The 22,447-nt window shown below is 40.4% G+C and overlaps 1 protein-coding gene across 1 annotated transcript in view; it reads right to left on the bottom strand.

Annotated features, from left to right (window-relative positions):
• LOC149163645 (ABC transporter F family member 5-like) overlaps window positions 1–22,447 on the bottom strand; it is a 300,745-nt gene that overhangs the window by 129,984 nt on the left and 148,314 nt on the right. Inside the window, exon 5 of the mRNA XM_089431793.1 lies at window positions 2,372–2,527. Coding sequence (XP_089287919.1) covers window positions 2,372–2,527 — 156 coding nt within the window. The remainder of the gene's footprint in view (window positions 1–2,371; window positions 2,528–22,447) is intronic.

Raw genomic sequence — 22,447 nt, 5'->3', positions numbered from 1 at the left:
TAGCAGAGAACTTCCAGACGGGAAGTAGAGACTCAGAGGGAGTCGAAGGGAGAACTTCCGAACAAGAAGTAGAGACTCAGAGGGAGTCGAAGAGAAAACTTCCAGAGGGAAGTAGAGACTCGGAGGAGTCGAAAGGAAGAGCAGAGAGATGGCCATGAATGGACTAAGGGATCAGGACAAGTTGGACGGGGCATCCAACTTTGTGGTTTGGAAGGCCAGGATCCTGTCCATTCTAGATAGACATCACATCAAGGCCTTCGCCTTGAGAACAGTGGCTATCTCAGTTGACCCGTCTGACAATGAAAAGTACGAGGAGGCAATGGCCAAGGCGAAATGCATCATCCCTGATGGGGTCAAGGATAATGTGGTCCAACATATTGCCGAGAAGGAGACGGCAAAGGAAAATGTGGGACACCTTGAAGACGTTGTACCAGCATACTTCCATGCAGAGGAAAATGCTACTTGAGAATCAGCTGCGGTCATACCAGATGTAGAAGGGGGAGCAGATAGATCACTTCCTCGGTAGATTGAAGGAGATCCGGGACCAACTAACTTCCATAGGGGCCACACCAGATCAAGAGTTGATGGTGAGGACCGACCTACACACAATCTTCGTGGAGTGGGAGACATTTGTCCAGAGCATTCTAGGCAGGGTGAATCTTCCAGATTGGGAAGAATTGTGGGCAGCTCTTCGCCAAGAAGAGATCAGACGACTATCCAAGACGGGAAGTAGCAGCAAAGGAGTCTGGATCAAGAAGGAAGAGGAAGAGGATGCAGCTCTGGCATCTGTGGGGAAGCAGGAGAAGAGGAAGAAAAAGGACCTCTCCAAGGTTAAGTGCTTCAACTGTGGGGAACTGGGTCATTATGCGAACCAGTGTCTGAGGAAGAAGAACAAGGGAGAGGCGTCTGACTCCAAGGCAGCGCCAGCGAAGGCAAAAAAGGAGGTAGAGGAGGATGACGATTGTGCCATGAGTGCTCATGTACCTCTAGAGAAGAGGTGGGGAGACATCGAGCTTTAGTCAGGAAGACTCCATGCGATAAGGGGCAGGATCCTTGAGGTACCCAACCTCTTGGATTATACCTTGCTATGGGAGCCCCGAAGAGAAAGTAGCAGAACTGGCGGATGTCTGTGGGAACGGATGTGGATGAAGCGGTAGAGAGTGCTACAGTGCAGTAGTCCCGAGCAGCGTAGAGCTAGCAGGCTGCAACAGTGCGAGACGCATAGAGGAGGTTGCAACAGTGCAGGATGGCACAGAGAGATTTGCAGCGGTGTGAGAGGCAGGGAGTTGTTGCAACAGCGCAGAGGCAGTAGAAGTAGCACGTGATAGCAGCAGAGAGAGCTTCAGCATCGGGAGTGTTTCTAGCCTGACAGGAATGTCAGTAGTTGGGTGGATCAGTTACTTACTTCTCAATAACTGAGTTGCAGTGCAGTAGCATGATGCAGCATGATGAGAGGGGGTTGTAGTGCAGATGCAGTGTTAGGAGAAAGAACCAACAGCAGCACGGATGCAAAGGGAGCTTCCGTATGGATGTAGCAGTAGCAGTGGCAGAGCCATGGGCAGCAGTACAGGATGCAGCAGTGCAGAGGATGTTGGGCGGGGAGGCCTAGCATCAGCACAGGGACCGGTGCTGTATAATCAGAATGATGCTTGTAAATCATCAATTCATATTTCAGTATAATGCATATTTAATTTATAGAACCTCATGTGATATAATTCGTGGCACATTATGATTAAAGCTATTGCTACATATATAGACTATCTTGAAATTGGGGGTAAGATAGATATGCTGGCACTCCTGGACTTTGGGAGGGGTAATCTGTATAATTGCAGCCTAACTCATAGATTCGAATACTTTGATGTACTGTTCTGTGCAGTTATATAATATGACGCGCATTTTCAAAAAATAGAATATAAAGAAAGAAAAAAATTAATAAATTCTTAGACTCTTCTACCTTAACAATAGTTATAAAATATGCTCTTAATAAAACAGGTTATTCTAAATATTGACATTTCAATCTAGAGAATGTAATACATTTCAAATAGTCAGTTCCTTCTAGTCAAGATTGACTGATCAAGGACTGGTGGACAGAGTCATTCAGAACTCAGGTATTTGACATAAAAAACCAGCTCACCAAGTTATTTTCTACAAATGAAGTATATGATAATCTGAATCATTTAGGTCAGGATGTATTTATTATTTATTACAAAGTTGGTATTTATAAGCCATATTTAAAGTCTTAAACTGGAGAAAACATAGCCAAAAAGAAAATCAAGTGTGCACATTGTAAACATCTAGATAGAGACCAATGCATCAATCTGTCCATTATAACAAATAGAAAATCTTAAAAGTCACATCTGCTTTCCTGTACCTTTTCACCGCCACTCAGAAAAGCAACCTTCCTATTTAGCATGTCTGCCTTGAAGTTGCACCGACCTAATAGGCCCTTTATATCATCAACTCTCCAATTCTCCGCAGCCATTTCAACCGTCTCTAGGACAGTCCTGTCCAAATCTAATACTTCTGCCTGTGACAACAAACATGGCAATCAATTAACCATTACATTGCTAAAATGACATTATAAAAGAAGAGTATACTGGAAGATCTCTCTGTGTGTATACATTATCATCAGACACCAATGGGATCTGGTTGATATATTTACTACGAATAGGATAGGCTCACTAAAATTCCACGAGGTGAGTATGGTTAGCAAGCACTTGTTAGACTCAAGAAAAGAGAAGTAAAGTTAACAGCTTGACCTCAATTACTCATCCCTTCCTCTTGTCTTTAAATAAGTAATAATGCCCTTCAATGGAAGTAGTAAGTCTGAAACCTTGCACACTTGAACAAGATTCCAGTCCCAGAGGAAACACTGTATGGAAAACTAACATCCTTAAGCATATTCAGGTACATTTTGGAGTTATTTTCCTTCAGCAGTAGTGCAGTGTTCTTATGCTGTTGAAGCATCTGGAATGATATGTACTAGAGTGTTCCCTATAGAGATTCGAAGTATCTAACCAGGCTAGTTGGTTGCTAATAAAGGAGTAAAAATCATGCTAGGGACTGCCAGAAAACATACACAACTATAACAATAGCTAGCTGAAAAAATAACACAGGCTTAACTGGTTACAAAAACATTCTCAAGGACCAGACAATACAGAGCAAAGTCATTTGCAAATATAATTAGTTAACAGGCATGTAATGCAAATTGAAAATCCACTGGGAAATCAAGCCTACACCGTGCTAGTAAACTAAACCTCAAGACTTCAAATATATATATATATATTTCTGATGTGTTCCACAAAAATCTGGAGACAGACGAAGCTCTAAAATATCAATTAGGTACCTAGTGAATGCAATCAAAAGAAACAGCCTTTTTGAGTTGAAACAAATCCAAAAGGTCTATCTACAAAGCAATGACCATGAAAGAAGTATAAAAGACTGAATGTGAGTAAAAAAATATGATTTGCAGTGTGATATTCCTCATGGTACTGTGAGATATTTGTTGATCAGAATCCAACATTATAGTTCTTAACCCTACATCATAGTATCCTTGATCCAAGTGTAAGGCCATTTGCCACTTGTTTTAAATCTTAAATTTTATTAATGATATCCCAAAACACCAAGTTATATCCTTGTTGCAAAACGTTGCTGAAAAGAGTTTAATGTATTGACCTAGACTCCCATTGTTGTAGAGTAACAACCTGTGTAATAGACCAAGTTAAAGAGGTATCCCTGTTGGAAATACTGAGAGCAGAGTGAATCAGTATTTCTTATCAATTAGTATTTTTAATCTTTCCTAAACATTCAGATTACTCAGAGCATAAACATCACATAAGACCATCACATGTCTAGTACACAGGAATGGCTCAACAATAAGCTCAGTTACGTACATTTACCACGTAAACCTGGAAGGAAGTGCAAGACTCCCAAGTCTGAAGATATGCAGACTAAGCCTGCAGGAGTCTTCAGTCACCTTTACTATCAATAAAACCCTGCTGCTCCACAACTGCTGCCCACTTCAACTGCCACTGCTGCTACTCTCTCTTTCTTCTGTCCTCACTACCTGCCGCTATACTTACTGTCTGCAACCACTGTGTTTGCTGCTACCATTGTCACATCTGTTTCAACCTGTCCTCAATTCCAACTGTACTGTTGTCAACATTCTACAGCCACCTCTGCACTTCACACTTGTCACTGCTGTGCTAACATCCACTGGTGCCACTGTATGCTGCTCACTGCTGCCATCACCACTGCTGCTGCTACAAACACCCCAGTCACTGTCCAATCAAGGGTTACAAAAGCACTGTCAACTATGCCAAGGTTATGGTACTTCAAGTATACTGTCATGATACACCCTGCCACATTAGGAGTGACTGCCTAGGGTTTCTAATACTGTCCATACATTCTGTCCAAACACCATTCCATATAATAATGTTACAATTTTGGGATTGCTAGAAGCTCACTGTTCATGCAGTTTTCAAAAAACAGTCACATCAATTCTGCCTTCATCATCACAGCACTTCAAATACTACGAACTCCAGGTGTAGTAGTGATGAGCAATCTTTCTCCAAGCCCTAGATATCCTCTGACAATTGAGAAGTTTTACACCTTAGGCTCATCACTGAAGATTGATCTCTGCAACATAAACCTAGTTGCAACAATCATGTGACCCTCTTCCAGATCACCGTTGTATTCAGCATGAAACCCTTACTATTACAATGTGGTGACAGTCAATACAGACCTTCAGCACATGGATTAGAGTTATGCTCATAATCTTCAATAAAGGAATGTGATTATAGCTACAATTTTAAGTGCTTATGACAGTGCTATATATATAATCCATCAGCAATATTGGATATTACAGAGGATATGAGGTGACTGCAACACGTTAAGAGCCCTATACTGTCAAGCTCACTATGAAGTGTTGTTGCCATTGTAGAGTGCCACTGTCGATGCTATATCAGTACCAAGTCATACACTGTTGCAAACTTATCATCTCAACAAGGATTAATATTAGGCTAGTATCAAGATTATAACAGCCTCTGTCAACAAGGTCACTGTTCAAAACATTTTACAGCTGAACCAGGGAACTAGGCTCATATCTGATAACACATTAGCAATGTCAATGCACAGGTCTTGGCTTTAGCAAATTCTGAGTTAATAAGCCTTCAAGCTGGCTCAGTTTCCTTCCACGGAATAATGCCACAGTCAAGAGATCATTTAATATATATGACAGGATCACATGGCTCCAACTTTTAATAAGCTATAATCATCACAACAAACTAGCCGCCTTTCAACTCCAATTATTATGCAACAAATCAAACTCTGGCAGATAGTTTGACCACTACAAGTTCTGGACAGAGTTTTCATCAGCAGATCACTATAGTTACCCTTCACATACTTTTTTAGTGCAAACCACAGAATTTAATTGGGATTACATAGTGTGAAAATTCTATCACTGCAGCAACTGATTTACTTTTCCTACTTATTCAACAATAAGTTATTTATGAAATCACTTTAATAAACATTAAAATAAATACTGCTGCAGATATCACACCGTAATACAGAAACAAACATATGCACAAGAATCAACACATTGACACAGATATTTTGGACAACGGTCCTTGGAAAAACCCGATGTGGGAAAACCGGTGCAGCAAGGGAGGATTTATTATTCAGCAATTCTTTAGTACAACAGGGTGCCAAACTGGCTTACCCACAGAGAGAAAAATTCTCCAACACTTCTCCCAATCCTTGCGGCTGACCTCTACGTGGCTCTCAGACCCTCTACGTTAACCCCTGCTTGACTGCGTTAGCCCTGGACCTCTTTGTGTCACCCACGCAAGCCCAGTTAGTGACTGCGCAGTCTCTTGTGGCCTCTACATCTGCCTGAAGTGCCCTGCGTCTGCCTCAGCGTTGATCTCTAGTGGTTGATCTCGTCTCTATGTTCTGTACTTACTACCTCCTGACTACTCACCAAACCATTGGTTCAATTTCTCAGTTAACCCCGCTCCAGAAACTGAACTGACTGGTCTCCCCCAGTGTGTTCTCCAAGTGACCCTCAAGCCTCGTCTTATACTTTTCTCATTGACAAATCAATAGTCGAGATTAAGTCCCTAATCAACGGCGAAGATTAGATCGGGCTTGATCCATGACTTTTGGACCATTATAACACAGTTTTATATTAATTCACATTAATATTTTATTTTCCCTAAGTTTAGACTTAGGGACTTCATTAAAAATATTAATTATTTTAATATCTCCCAAACTGTTTAGAATCTGCTCAAACCCTTTCTGGGTATTGGAAATCTCATGTTCCTTAGCCTCTCAACCAAGTTTCGTGGCTAGAGCACATCCGATGATACCTCAAATCAACACGTAGGCTTCAGATCTCAAGCTTTAATGACAATGCGATTTGGATTTCTCACAGGGTTGTTTTATGGTCTGCTTCAAGTTATTGTATTAGATTTATACAAGGCAGAAGTGTTCCTCAACTGAAGTAATATTGCACGCTATTGAGGCTTGACATCAACGCAAAGCTTGTGCCACAAAATTGTCAAAACAAACTTTGAGAGGGCCAAGAGGAATAGAATTGCATAGTGTTGATGATGTTAGCCCTAAGGAAGCACCTTCAACCATGTGAATTGCTAGAATTTGATGTTTCAAGGCTCAAAAGGTGGAATGACTTCCAACCAGCTTGATGCTCATGCCCTAATTGAATTTGGCCTCAAACCCTAACCCTAGCAGCTTGCCTTGAAGGGCTGAAATTTTATGAGAAAAAAAAAGGGTGAAGTTTTATGATTTTTGACCATCAATATGGATGCCAATACCTTCTATCTACTTGAGCGATGGAGTCTTGGGATTTTAACCATGGAAATATCAAATTCGTGAATGGAGTAAGGGGGAAAACCCTAGATATTCACTTGCTAACCCTAACTATCACTTTATGAATGGACAAATTGGCTAGAGAAAAGTTCTCTAGGAGGTTCTCCAAGGAGTCCAAGGATACAAATTAAAGCATGAAAAAATTCACCAATTATATCATATAAACATAGGCATTAGACATGAAACATAGAAATCCTAGTAATATTCATTAGATGCACCATGCAATAATCATTAAAGATATTCATTAAAAAGTGCTCACAAGGTATCCAAGAACTTATCCCAAAATGACCTCTCCACATAAAGCACTAGTTTCCAATAGCCAGATATCCACATAAGATCACATGCCGTCAAAGTAACAAAGTACAATAGCTAGGTCGAAATGTCTAAGTGATGTTGAGTTCTCCACAAGTGATGATGAAGAAATGAAATAAGTGACTCTCTATTTAAATGAGATCTACCTCTTTAAGTTTATAACTTAAAGCCCCTACACAAGTTTAATTTTTGAGTGGACAAAAGGTAGATTAGGGTTACATGTGAAATATTTAAACTATTGTAGAAAATAGAAATTATTCTTCTAATTGATTAAAATTAAGTGTAGTTTATTTGCTGCGGAAAATAACAAATAAAATCACAACTACAATTTTCACCATAAAAGTGCTATGGAAAATAAAATGTGTTAGCCTCACTCTCACATTAAAAACAATTCTAAGTCCAAATAATTAAATTAATTAAAATCATGAAAGTTAGGATTTAATCCTACTTTTCTAGATTGAGTTTGTTCCTCATGGTTAGGAGTCAGTTTTGGCTTAGTTGGTTGAGAGATTCTCTCCAACTAGTTAGGCTCCTAGATTAGTGTGTTGTTGAGATAATTTCTCAACCATAGTGTCGAAGATAGACGTACTATCTTGAGACCAACTTCCTCATGTATTTATTTGTACTATTATCATTCTTTGTACATTGGATTGATTAATAATGAGAATGTGAGGAATGTTGTAAGGCTGAGGCCTTTTCCGCCATGTCTGGTTTTTCTATATTTCTACTATTTATTTTATTGAGTGTATTATTAGTGTATTAGTTTTCTTCAAAATGCTGGAAACTGAGAAAATGCTAGCACACACACAATAAAATTGACACAGTTATTTTTGGACAAATGTCCCCGGAAAAACCCAATGCGAGGAAACTAGTGCAGCAGATGAGGTTTTTATTATTATTATGCAGCAGCAAATCTGAGTACAACAAAATGGATGCCAAACTGGCAATCCTCTCCAAGGAAAATATTGGCAAAATTATTGAGGGAATTTTACCCTTCTCCACAAGCAATCCCAACCTGATCTGACCCCACAATTAGCTCCAACTCAGCTCTGCATCAACCTCTGCGCAGGCTGAATTTCGCACTATCTGGAACTGCCTCTGTGTGCCCGTATCTGACTGCCTTTGCCTCTGCCTCTGAGATAAATTCACTGGCCCTATAGAAAAAATTATTGGCTCTCAACAACTAAATCAACCTCCTACTGGGTTGAATCAAATTGCCTCTCTCAGTCTCTGCGCAAGCCCCTGCAAAGCCTCCTGTGGATAACTTCGACCTCCCTCAGTTGACTCTTCTGGCACTAGAAAATTCCTTCAGAATCTTGCTACTCATCTCCCTCTCAGCTCTGCTTCCTTCTGGCTCGAACTCTTCTCCCTACTCGACTTCTGCAACTGAGTAGCTCGATCTACCAAGGAAACTCGCTATTATGATGTGACTTGCTCCAACCCCATTGACCACCTCTTATAATCTCTCATTGGGTCACCAACAACCATGATTAAATCCTTATCAACGGCTAAGATAATGTCTGAGTCAATCCATGTGAGTTTCTAGAGAAATCTCACCTTTCTCAATTAATTTATGTTAATTAATCACTTTTCCTAAGTTAGACTTAGGAAGAATTTAATTATTGACTAATTAACTTAATTGAGCCATCTCTAGCTGTTTTCTCCTGAAACGTTTTTTGGGTTTTGGATTTCTTGTGTTCCTTAGCCTCTCTGACCAAAGTCGAGACTATAACACTATGTTGTAGGAAACGTAGGGCAAGGGGGCGTTTCCGTACAGAAACGAGTACGAAACGCTGAAACGCCTGTGGTACGGCCCTAAAACGTGTTTCAGGCCGTACTGCCACGTTTCACGAAACTGAAACGTGGCCAATACGGCCTGAAACGCGTTTCAGGGCCGTACGACTCACGTTTCAGCTTTTTACCTGTGTTTTTTTTTTTAATTTAATTTGTTTTTTAATTTATTTTTAGGTTATCCTAGTGACTTCTAGTTGCTTCTAGATGCCTGTCTAAAGTTATAAAAGTGAACTTTTGCCCTAGTGTTGATATGCAGTTCATGGTAATGTTTAAGCCTTTTACTTAAATTTTTAACATTACCATGAAATGACTCAGGATGTTTGAGAGTGGTTTCGCCCTCATTGGATTTCATATGGAGAAAGTAGAATTTTAGATCTCACTCAAAATCCAGCAGACTTATCTATTTTTCAAGATTTTAGGATTGGGGGGATTGCGATGTTTCCATTGGATTTTATCATGTACTAGGGTATGGAACTTGTATTTAATCAAGAGAACCAAGCCCTCTATGCAGGGGAGACTCCCAATAATCAAGAGCATGTAGGATACTAGGGTATGAAACTTGTATTTAATCAAGAGCACTAAGGTCGTTCGACTATGTAGGAGGAGACTCCCAATCAAGCACGAGACAAGAAATTAGAAATTTCTCGTGGCTGATTTTGGATATTTCTATTTTCATTATGTGATCATTCATGAGTAAATGTGATGTAAATTTAGAGACTTATAGTTTATGCATTGACAATTGACAATTTTATCATAATGTAATAAATTAGAATGTATCATATATGCTTTATGATTGCACATATTTCTTAAATGTCCTAATATATATATATATATATATATATATATATATATTCGCTTTTCCCCGTTTCCAAAATTTGGGGAGGTCGTGTTTCGTAACGGTTCCCGTTTCGGAAACTCGTACCCGTTTCCCCGTTTCATGCAACCTAGCTATAACACCTATCCAATGCTACAAAACTAACACTCCCTCTTAGCGAGAAAGGTGTTCTACCATACTCTCTATCTCATAAGATCCTCCCATACATGTTATCGATGTCTAACAGCTGTGACAATCTGTCACTGCCCACCAACTACTGCACAACTCTGATTCATCTACTACTCTGAGTTGAAGCAATCCTTGCATCTGCATTGTTGTTGACACTGCACTGTACACCCTATACTGCTTCTAACCCTGCACCGTGCTGCAATTGTTCTCATGTTGTTGCTGTTGTTGCAACTATTGCAACTAAAAACTAAACTCAAAATCAACTATGTCTCTCTGATGACTCTGCAACCATCTCCTAAGTCTCTTGGCTGCTACTAGCCTCTGCTCTATCCACTGAGTAACTGTCTGTGCTAAAATTGCACTACGCCCCTCAGCATCTCACTGCTACTAGTACTGCAATTGTCCCTTAAGAACTGATTGAGCCATTTTGACACTGATCCAACTACTACTAAATACTGTGGGCCCTTGTAGCAAGGGTAATGATCCATGAGGAAACACCTATCTGATGCTATCCTCCTTGGACCCTGCCCAAAACTCTACAACTCTGGTGACTAAAGTTCAATGTCACCCCACTTCTCTCCTAGAGGTATAGCTGCATATAATGTGAATTCATCCTCCAATCTAGAAGACAAATTGACGATCTTTGCCAAAGTTGTTTCCTACTCCTGCTTCTCCTTCTTGTCCTTCTTCCTCTAAGGACACTGAGTGTTGTAGTGACTGAACTCACCACAACTAAAACATTTGATCTTCAACAAATCCTTTTTCTTCTTTTCTCCTCCTTGTGAGACTTGTCCTTCACTGGGACCTTTCTTTGCCTTTCCCTTTGACGCAAGGGCTACATTCTCCTCATCCTTTGACACTTTTTAGTCCTTTGTTATTGTTGCCACTAAGATTATTCTTGACTAGAGTGTTAATTTCTAGTAGCATCGGATGTGTCTTAGCCTCAAAATTTGCAGGGAGGCCTGGTCACATGTATTCCACAATACTCAGAAATCATTTTGGGAAATTTCACCCAGAGACAATTTTATTAAAATAATTAATTATTTTTAATGAGTGCCTAAGTCTAAACTTAGGAAATTAAAATAATTAAAAAGTATTAATCAAACTGAGGGTGAAACTTCTAAAAGAAGACGAAGATCGAGTCCAAATGATCTGAGTCATTGATTAAAATCTAATCTGGGTCGTTGATTACTCAACTGAAGGATTATAAGAAGGATTTCGATGGGCATTTGGAAAATACATCTGAGAGAGATCAAGAGATTGAATTTCTCATAGAGGGCAGTGCAGCAGTTTCTAGAGAATTGATTGAGGAGATTTCTTGCAGTGACGGGCAGGGATAGTTCCGGAGGGAGATTTACTAATCCGAGAATACATCGCAGAGGAGGCAGAGAGAGATCTGGAAGAGGCAGCGCAAAGGCTACGTTGCGCAACATAAGCTCATGCAGAGGCAGCACAGAGCTTCAGAGGGAGTCCGAAATTCAGTTGGGAAGTCGAGTTCTTGAGTCAGAAGCCGGGGTGTGAGACCAGAGAGACAGAGGAATGAAGCTCCAAACAGCAGGAGATCCGGGAAGAGGTGACGCAGATCCCCAGAGAGGTTGACGCAGAATTGCGTAGGCTGATGCAGTAGTTGCGCAGAGCCAGCGTGGGGCTAGCCATCCAGGGCCTGGATCAGTGTCGGATCGCCAGTGATAGTGTGAGGTATTTCTCACTAATCTTCTGCCAGTCAGATTCTCTGTATTGGATAGCCAGCAAGGCATCCAAAGATTGTATTCAGAAAACTACTGCTTAATAATACAAACCCTCAGCTGCTGCATCGGTTTTCCTGCATTGGGTTTTTCCGGGGACATTTGTCCAAAAATAACGGTGTCATGTGTTGTGTATTTCTTTCTTGCTCAGTTTCTTGTTTCCGCATTTAATTTAATTGGTGAAGGTTGCAGTGTATTAGTTTCGATATTTGTTGTAGGATGCAGTAAATAATTTGTTCAATAATTTAAAAAATAGAAGAAACTTAATCAGTTGCTGCAGTACAAATTTGGGTTTCCAAATTTTCACATGGTATTAGAGTGCATGTGAAGCAAGAGAGCAAAGACAGAAGAGCCCAGCGCTGGAGAGAAGGAGGAAAGTCGAAGTGTTAGGAAATCAACTCACAAAAAGATAGAAAAGATAGATCAACGCCATAGAATTCAGCCTCTTCGAGGGGGCAACCTCCTTTACATTACACAAATGAACAATTCTTGGATGATACAAATGACTAAACCTCCCTTCTATATATAGGAGTCTAAGGGGTTACAATATAATCAAAACGACATAACAGTAATAACATAAGGGCACAAAAATAACAATAGTGGGTTTCAATGGGGCATACTAATAACACTATGGGGACAATAGGGGCACAATAATAACAATAGGGGATACAATGACAATAGTAAAGGGGGAATCACTAGTATTATAGGGGCCTAACATGCCCCTCTCCTTCCGAAAAGCGTTGTCCTCAACGCTTGAGTAGTTCTGGATGCTTCTGTATAAAATTCTCATCCTCCCATGTGGAATCTTCAGTGGATAAGTTCTTCCACTTGATGAGATACTCCGAAATTGATCGATTTCGTCGTTGTCGAGTTCTTTCTATGACTGCTTCCGGTTCCAATATGATTTTTCCTTCCTCGTCAAGTTCTGGCAATATTGTTTGAACTGGGAGCTTGTCACCTATAACTTTCTTTAAACATGAAACATGGAAAACTGGGTGCACTCGGGAAGCTGCAGGAAGATTCAATTTGTATGCCATAGTACCAATCTTTTGCAACACCTTGTACGGACCATAATACTTTGGTGATAATTTATTATCCTTCTTAGCTTGCTTGAGGGACATTTGTTATATGGTTGTAGTCGTAGGAATACCGAGTCACCTACATCAAAACTTCTTTCGCTGCGATGTTGATCTACTTGTTGTTTCATTCTATTATGCGCCGACGTGAGGTTATCCTTTAAGAGTTGGAGAACTTGTTGTTGATGCTTGATGTGATGTTCCGCTGCTTGAACCTTAGAATTTTCTCTTAAATATGATGTGATGGATGGTGGATGATATCCATAAATTGCTAAATGGGGTCATTTTTGCTGCAGTATGGATGGAAGTGTTATACCACCATTAAGCCAAAGGCAACCATTTGACCCATTTTATCTGTTTATCAGATACAAAGCAACGAAGATATCCTTCCAAACATTGTATATGTTGACTATCTCAATTTGACCATCAGATTAAGGATGATAAGATGAGCTATGAGCTAACTGAGTACCGAGACAAGAAAATAATTTTGTCCAAAAATTTCCAGTGAAAATGTGATCTCTGTCACTTACAATAATCTTTGGGTTTCCATGTAGCTTTTGAATTGTTTCCATAAATGTAGTGGAAACTGTACTGGCTTTAAATGGATGTGATAATGCACAGAAGTGTGCATACTTGGTAAGTCTGTCAACTACCACCATGATGACACTCTTTCCTTCGAACTTGGATAAACCTGTAATAAAATCCATTGAAACCTCCTCCTAACATTGGCTTGGAATAGATAAAGGTTGTAATAGACTTGGGGTCTTAATTGTTTCAACTTTATTTTGTTGGCAAACCAAACATTCCGCCACAAACTTTTGAATATCCGATTTAAGGCCATCCCAAAAAAATTCCTTCTTAACCCTGTGGTAAGTTTTTAAAAATCCTGAGTGCCCTCCTAAGGGAGAAGTGTGCAATTCCATAAGAATCTTTTGTTTGAGTTGGGATTCTTACATAGGTATAAACAATTTTTGTACCATAACGAATCATTTTTCCAGCTAAATGTATCAGATATATTGGGATCTTGTTGTAACTTTCCAATGCGTGCCCACACTTCTTCGTCATTCTTCCATTCCTCCCTTGCTTCGTTTATCCAATATGGTTGGATAATAGAAATGGCGCACAACAATGCTTCCACATCCTCAGCCTTTCTTGAGAGTGCATCTACCACAACATTTTGCTTCCCTTTTTTGTAGATGATTTCAAAGTCATAACTCAACATCTTTGTGACCCATTTTTGTTGCTCTTCAAAGGATAATCTTTGTTCTAAAAAGTATTTAAGACTATCATGATCCGTTTTTACCTTGAAGTGTCTTCCCATTAGGTAGGGTCGGCATTTCTTAAGTGCATGCAGTGTTCCCAACATTTCCTTCTCATAAATAGCTTTGTGTAAATACTTTCCCTTTATTGAACGACTTTCGAAAGCAATGGGTCTTTCATCTTGCATTAAACCAGCACCAATTCCATTTCCTGAAGCATCACATTCCACAATAAAGGTTTTTGTGAAGTCCGACGTAGCTAAGACCGGTGCTTGGCACATTGCCTCTTTAAGATGTTCGAAGGCCTTTGTTGCTTCTGGAGTCCATGAAAATGCATCTTTCTTCAATAATGTTGTTAGAGGTGTTGCTATTCTCCCATAACTCTTAACAAACTTGCAATAATACCCTGTCAACCTGAAAAATCCTCGCAGATGCTTTATGGATGTGGGGATTTTCCATTCCTTAATGGCTTTAATTTTGCTAGGGTCTACCTTAACACCTTCATGAGATACAATATGACCCAAATATTCCACCTCTTGTACTCCAAAGAAACATTCGGAGCTTTTTGCATATAATTGTTTCTCCTCCAATAGTTTGAGCACCCTATCAACATGTTCAACATGATCCTTCCAAGACTTGTTGTAGATTAGTATATCATCAAAAAATACTAACACAAATTTTCTAAGGCTTTGAAAATGGAATTTATCAAACCTTGAAATATAGAAGGTGCATTGGTAAAGCCAAAAGGCATGACCAAAAATTCATAATGACACTCATGAGTTCTAAATGTTGTTTTCGGAATGTCTTCAGTCTTCATTCTAATTTGATGATATCCTGAATGAAGATCCAACTTGGTGAAGTAAATTGATCCATAAGATTCATCCAATAATTCATCGATGACACGAATGGGAAATTTATCTTTAATAGTGAGCTTGTTGAGCTCCCTATAATTCAGACACATGCACCATTATCCATCCTTCTTGTGCACCAATACTACTGGAGCAGAGAAAGAACTTTGACTAGGTTGAGTTATACTAGCCTCTAGCATTTCTGCAACCATACGTTCAGTTTCACTCTTTTGGGCATAGGGATATCTATACGGCCTGATGTTTAGAGGAACACTACCTGGAATCAAATGAATAGCATGATCATGATCACAAATAGGTGGGAGACCTTTGGGAGTCTCAAATACCTTGGAATGATTATCCAAGACTTTTTAGAGATCTGGAGAAATAGATGATTTCGATGTGGGAACCTCTAGCGAACATAATTGTGCAATTACACCTCGTTGTTCCTTTTTTAGAAGCTTTGTCATACCGTTAGAGTTGATTATCTTTCCCGGTTTCCCTGCAATACCCCTTAATTCAACTTCCTTTCCTTCTGCACAAAATTTCATGAAAAGTTCTTGAAAATTAAAAGTTATTGTACCCAAGGATTGTAGCCATTGGACTCCTAGTACAACATCAGCACCACCCATTGGAATGGAAAGCATTGGGCTATTCAATACATATTCTCCCATGGATAGCTTGATATTATGGCACTTTCTCAAGCAATTTATGGTTCCTCCACTTGCAACCATCACTTGACACTCTGGTGCTGGATATAGGAAGCAATTCAACTCCTTTGCTATCTTACAATGAATAAAATTAGGGGTACTTCCCGAATCAATCAACACTATTACCTTTTTCTTCTTGATATGTCCTTTTATCTTGATAGTTTGAGGAGTGGTAATTTCAGCCAATGCATTACAAGATATGGTCAGATTCATTTCTTCTTTATCTAGGGTTTGTTCCTGAAGTATATCATCTTCTTTTGACATTTCTTGTTCCTTTTCTTCCTCCTCTTCACAATCTATGTAAAATAATTTCTTCTCAGCACACTTATGACCTTTAGTGTATTTGCTATCACAACTGTAACAAAGCTCTTTTGCTCTTTTTTCTTCCAATTGTTGTGGTGTCAACCTTGTAGGTTGTAGAAGGCTAGGGGCAACAACACTTCCATCTTTATAATTGTGAGTAGTAGGCTTCCTAGTTGCCATAATTTTGCTTTCCATTTTTCTTGCTAACCTAAATGCCTTCTCCAATGAATCAGGTTCCCAAAGGCGAACCTCATGTTGGATATTATCCTTTAAAGTCCCTATGAACACATCAATCCTATGCTCCTTTAGAATATCTTTTACCCTTACATTCAATTTTTGGAAGTCCACAATGTGCTCCATCATTGAACCCTTTTGTTTGAGATTTATCAATTGGTTAAAAAAGTGGTTGCTTTTTGTATCCTCATAATGTGCTATCATTTATTCCGTAAAAATTGCCCAAGTAACAATTTGTTTATGAGAGCAAAGCCATCGATACCATACAAACTGATTTGGTTCCAAATATAAAGTTGCAACACGTACCTTTTGTATGTTTTGCACATTATGGAGATCAAAAAATTGCTCTATCTGTAGTATCCATGTTCCGGGATCCTTGCCATCAAACTTCATCATATCGATTTTTGGAACATAGTGGGTCTTCAATCCAACATTAGCGTCTATGAAATCATGATTAACTTTTCTTTTGTTCTCGTCATGAGTTTCCTTAACTACTTTTTCACCATTAGTGACCATTTAGTGTAGCAACTTATTCAAATTTATCTTCAATTCTTCCATCTTATCATCCATGCCATTCATCTTAGCGTCCATGCCATTCATCTTAGCTTCCACGCCATCCATCTTAACTTGCATGCCATTCATATTAGCTTCCACGCCATTCATCTTGGCTTCATTTACCTTTAGTGAGAGTGAAATTTGTTGTACTTGGTCTTGTAATTTTGATATATCAGGTTCCATTTCTTCCTCTTCTTCACGAGTCATGCTAGAGCTTTCAGGTTGCTTACTAAGTGTTTCCATTTTCTTTCTTCGGGGCATTAATTAATGCTAATAATTCTTCACTATTCCCTTTGAATTCCTTCAAACTAATTTTTCAAACCAATCTTATGTAAAATTTTAAAAAAACTACACACCTTTTTTTTCACTTTGTAAGAGCTCGATATTGAATCTGTTGTATCTCTGTAACTGTAGATCTCGAATATCTGAAATCTCGTCCTACGGTAGCCCTTTGAGTCCTCTTTCTAACCCTGCAAGTCTGATCAAGATTGGATTCTCCAAGGAAGAGTTATGCCAAATCTCCCACGGTGACCTGATTATAGACTAGTTCAGTAGAGCGAACTTGTATGACGTGCCACGTGTCACTGTTTCGACCTTAGTACCTGAAACTGATACATAGAAAACTATAGGTCGTCCTCTTTCTGAAACTTCTTACAAAATTTCAATTTGATGCTCAAAACAAAAGTTATGACGATTTTCCCCAGGTCACCTGTTTGGAATGTAATTTGGGAGTTTGCAAAAACCCTAAATTCCTCAGATCATATCTCCGCAAATCTAGCGCGACAAGCTCTGAAATTCGGACCCGAAGTTCAGAACGATTTCAGCTCAAATGGGTTTTTTTTAGCTTCTGAAACATCGCAGAAAAAAAATTATAGCGAAAATTCCACGATGACCTGTTTGGAGCAGCGAAACCCTAGAATCCAAAGCTCTGATACCAAATGTTAGGAAACCAGTTCACAAAAAGATAGAAAAGATAGATCAATGCCTTAGAATTCAACCTCTTCGAGGGGGCAACCTCCTTTACATTACACAAATGAACAATTCTTGGATGATACAAATGACTAAACCTCCCTTCTATATATAGGAGTCTAAGGGGTCACAATATAATCAAGCCGACATAACAGTAATAACATAAAGACACAAAAATAACAATAGTGGGTTTCTATGGGGCATACTAATAACACTATGGGGACAATAGGGGCACAATAATAACAATAAGGGATACAATGACAATAGTAAAGGGGGAATCACTAGTATTATAGGGGCCTAACACGAAGTGTTGTGTAGGCAGCAAATCGAATCCCCAGAGGGATTGCGCAGTCCAAGCCAGGAAGGCCAAATTTTCGTGGGAAAATCTCTCTTTGAGTGAGTCGACAAAGAGAAATATTTCCAGATCGAAGTTTGCCAGTGTCAGAGGGAGCAACACAACAAGCATCAACACAGAGAAAGCCCAAGGAGGAGGAAGAGAATGCAGCCCTTACATCAAAGGGGCAGTAGGAGCAGTGGAAGAAGAAGAAAGACGTCTCGAAGATCAAGTGCTTCCGGTGTGGTGAACTTGGTCACTACGCTACACAGTGTCCTCTCAAGAAGAAGGACAAAGACGAGAAGCATGATCCAAAGGCTGCATCCGCAAAGATCGAGGAGGAGTTTGCCATGGTTGCCCAGATACCTCCAGGGGAGAGGTGGGGTGATCTAGTACTGTAGTTCGAAAGAACTGCAGATGGGCAGGATCCTTGAGGAGTCCACCTCTTGGATCAATACCTTGCTACGAGAGCCCATATCAAAAGTAGCAGGATGGACCAGGATCAGTTGATGCAGAGGAGTGTCAGAGTGACAGTTGCAGTGGCTAGGAGCGCCAGAGACTAAGCAGCGCAGAGCAGAGTTGGCAGCAGTGCAGTTGGCACAGTGTAGAGTCAACAACAACACAAAGGCTTCAAAGGGTCAGCGCAAAGACTAGCAGCAATCAGAACTCTAGCAACAGATGCATCATGCTAAACACCTGTTCAGTAATTTTGGATGATTTTCCATTTTTGATGCAGTAACAGCAGCAGTTGGAGAAGGTTGCAGTGCAGATGCAGTGTTGGCAATGGCAATGCCAGCAATAGCACAGATGCAGAACTTATGAGGGTTGCAATACAGATGCAGTGTTGGCAGTGGCAAGGTCAGCAACAGTACATATGCAACATTTGCACAATAGTTGGTGGGCAATGATGTCAGACATCAGCAGCGCAGAGGGAGATGTTACAAAGAAGGGTGATGCTTCAGTAGATTGCATTACTAGAGCACATTCCTCGCTAAGAGGGAGTGTTGATTTCTGGTAGCATCGGATGTACTCTTAGCCTCAAAATTTGCAAGGAGGCTTGGATACATGTATTCCACAATATCCAGCTATCGTCTTGGGAAATTCCATCCGTAGACAGTTTTATTAAAATAATTAATTATTTTTAATGGGTGCCTAAGTCTAAACTTAGGAAATTAAAATAATTAAAGGGTATTAATCAAACTAAGGGTGAAACTTCTAGAAGAAGACGGAGATCGAGTCCAAATGATCTGAGCTATTGATTAGAATCTAATCTAGGTTGTTGATTACTCAACTGGAGGATTATAAGAAAGACTTCGATGGGCATTTGGAAAATACGTCGGAGAGAGATCAAAAGATTGAATTTCTCAGAGAGGGCAGCGCAACAGTTGCTAGAGAATCGATTGAGGAGAGTTCTTGCGGTGAGGGGCAGGGATAGTTCTGGAGGGAGATTTCTTGATCCAGGAATAAATCGGAGAGGAGGCAGAGAGAGATCCGGAAGAGGCAGCGCAGAGGCTACACTGGGCAGTGTAAGCTCACGGAGAGGCAGCGCAGAGCTTCAGAGGGAGTCTAAAAATCAGTTGGGAAATCGAGTTCCTGAGTCAGAAGCTGAGGTGTGAGACCGGAGAGACGGAGGAACGAAGCTCTAAACAGTAAGAGATTCGGGAAGAGGTGACACAGATCCCCAGAGAAGTTGACGCAAAACTACGTAAGCTGACACAGTAGCTGCGCAAAGCTACCGTGGGGCCAGCGATCCAAGGCCTGGATCAATGTCGAATTGCCACTGATAGTGTGAGGTATTTCTCACTAATCTTCTACCAATCAAATTCTCTATATTGGATAGCCAGCAAGGCATCCAAAGATTGTATTCAGAAAACTACTGCTTAATAATACAAACCCTCAGCTACTGCACCAGTTTTCCCACATTGGGTTTTTCCGGGTACATTTGTCCAAAAATAATGGTGTCATGTGTTGTGTATTTCTTTCTTGCTCAGTCTCTTGTTTCCACATTTAATTTAATTAGTGAAGGCTGCAGTGTATTAGTTTCGGTATTTGCTATAGGATGCAGAAAATAATTTGTTCAATAATTTAACAAATAGAAGAAACTTAATCAATTGCTGCAGTAGAAATTTGGGTTTCCAAATTTTCACATAGAGCAAGTCTCATCTCCTCCTATGTGAAATCTGACCACAATCAATCCCCAGCCTAGTAGCTAATCTCATCAAGTGATGCCTTGTACGAAAGTTGCCTGAAGTCACTGTTATGGGAGGTCGAAGTTACCACTGTAATCACCAACGAACTGCCCATAATATATACCCAAAAAGCCCCTTGATCGTCTTCAGAAATATGTCACGAAAGGAGAGTGAACCTCTTTACAATTTTTCGGTCACAAGAGAAGAATCAAAACAGAAATGTAGATGATCCAAGTCGTATCAACGAGCCCTATAAGGTGGTCAAACCGCAATCAAAGGAGCCCTCGAAATATTCTTCATACGAGTGGATATGCTCTGAAATAGAAGCTCGAATTAGATGGAAATTGGAAACCAAATTACTTGAGATGTTCTGTGTCTAAATGAATGTTAGCAATCTCTTATTAATAGACGTCATGAGAGGGATAATTAGCCCTAATGGGGCCTATTACCCACCACCTTGTGGGTGATATCCATAGGAGAAAATTTTCTCCTAGCTGGTCCTCAATCGGTAACTAGTAGCCCCTTACAGCGACTAGACAACTCGATGTGCCATTTTCTGCACCACCTGAGCTAGCCATGTGGTCCATTGCCCATCTGTTATGATCGTATGTTTGAAGGTGAGCCTTCCAACTCCGAATGCATGGCTTTTCATTGTGTAGTTGGGTATTTTTGTTTACTTATCATGGACACTTTTGGGCATGGATTAGTGGGGGGATTCAGCAGAAAGAGTGGGTTGGGTCTATACTCTTGTCTCCTTTACCCAATTTGATGGTTAACCTTGTATCCTAGTCTCGTGGGATCTCCCTTACTAGCTACTAGCTTTAGGGATGACACTACATGGGAAAACCGGATTTTGGTTGCATGTTCCCACTTCCCGACAGCAGATACATCACCTCCCCTCCACTTATTATAACTCCATTCATCACTTTTCCCATACGGGTCCACATTTTTCCACTGGGTCCATCAGGAGTTAGCTTCCCCCTCCCCTTGTCCACACCTTAGGTTGGGCCTGGAACAATGCCCTGAAGGTTGATGCAACTAAAAGGAAAGTAAAAAGCATAATTTGGCCACCATCAACAGGAAATGTGCCATAAAATGCAAAAGATGATCGGGACACAAATTTAGCACGTGGGAAAAAGCCAAACATGAGCTCTAAACCTATCATTATGGCCATCACCCTGGTTCCTAGGGCCCCTCATATTGGCCCCCTATATCATTAAGGAACCCATGATTGTCTCAACCACTGGTGAGCAATGAACTGCCCCACCTTAAGGGGGGCACTCAATGTTATATCCTACGTATCATGGTCTCATCCCCTAGAGCCCCAAGCAGTTAGAAAGAAAAATAAATCAAAGGCAAAAGGCATATGAAGTAGGGTGGAAAAACAAAAGTCGAGGTAACTCATGTACCACGATTGCTCCCTCCTACATTCATATAACCAAGTGTGGGCTTCCCCCCTATTATAGCTACACTTGTGGCATGTGTCTTGGAGCCTTAACTTGATGCTCCACTCCATTCCATCATTATATCACATGCCATCTACCACTTGATGGATGTACCATGGAAAAGTCACCGCCTTTAGAGGTTGAAACCACCTAATAGGGTCCTTGGTTAACATTCTTCTTAAGCTAAGAGACACCTATACATGTTAAAGCCCACTATGGAAGGGCATGCCACTATGAAGAATCCACTTGGTTCCATGATTTGTAAGCTTTTTTACTCAATTACTCTAATGATTTGTTGTATTGGAAGGCGAGGGGACACATTGGATCTTATACAGGATTGCAGGTGGGTCTCCATTTCGGGTTTTGTCTCCCTATACGAGGTCCAAGCCCTCTAGAGGGTCATATTGGCACTTGTAGGGTGAGCGTTGAGAGCCATGGGCCTCCACCATAGCGGAGAGTAGATTGCCACTTTATGGATCCCTTAGCGCCATTCATTGATTTCTCGTGTTCCACCTTTTTGGATGAGGATGATGCACCTGGACTACCATGCCTGTCGGCTACAAATTTGCACCACACACTTGGCAAATGTTCCAGGGCCCAAATAAGGATGTGTCTCACCATGGGAGACAAAGAGAGGGTTTATGTCATCATTCTAGCCCTTACAAATGGTGTATAGGCATTATCAATCCACTTGGAAACCCATGAGGATGTCATTGTGCCCCCACACCCACTTGGGGACACCACATTTGATTTGCTTGGATATCAAGGGGCCACCCCCTTGATCAC

The sequence above is a fragment of the Pinus tabuliformis genome, chromosome 5_1, assembly GCF_031772625.1.
Source record: "Pinus tabuliformis cultivar Carrire ecotype Pingquan chromosome 5_1, CPIR1, whole genome shotgun sequence".
Classification (NCBI taxonomy): Eukaryota; Viridiplantae; Streptophyta; class Pinopsida; order Pinales; family Pinaceae; genus Pinus; species Pinus tabuliformis.
The sequence above is the reverse complement of the archived record's forward strand: the minus strand, read 5'-3'. Positions and strand labels throughout refer to the sequence as shown.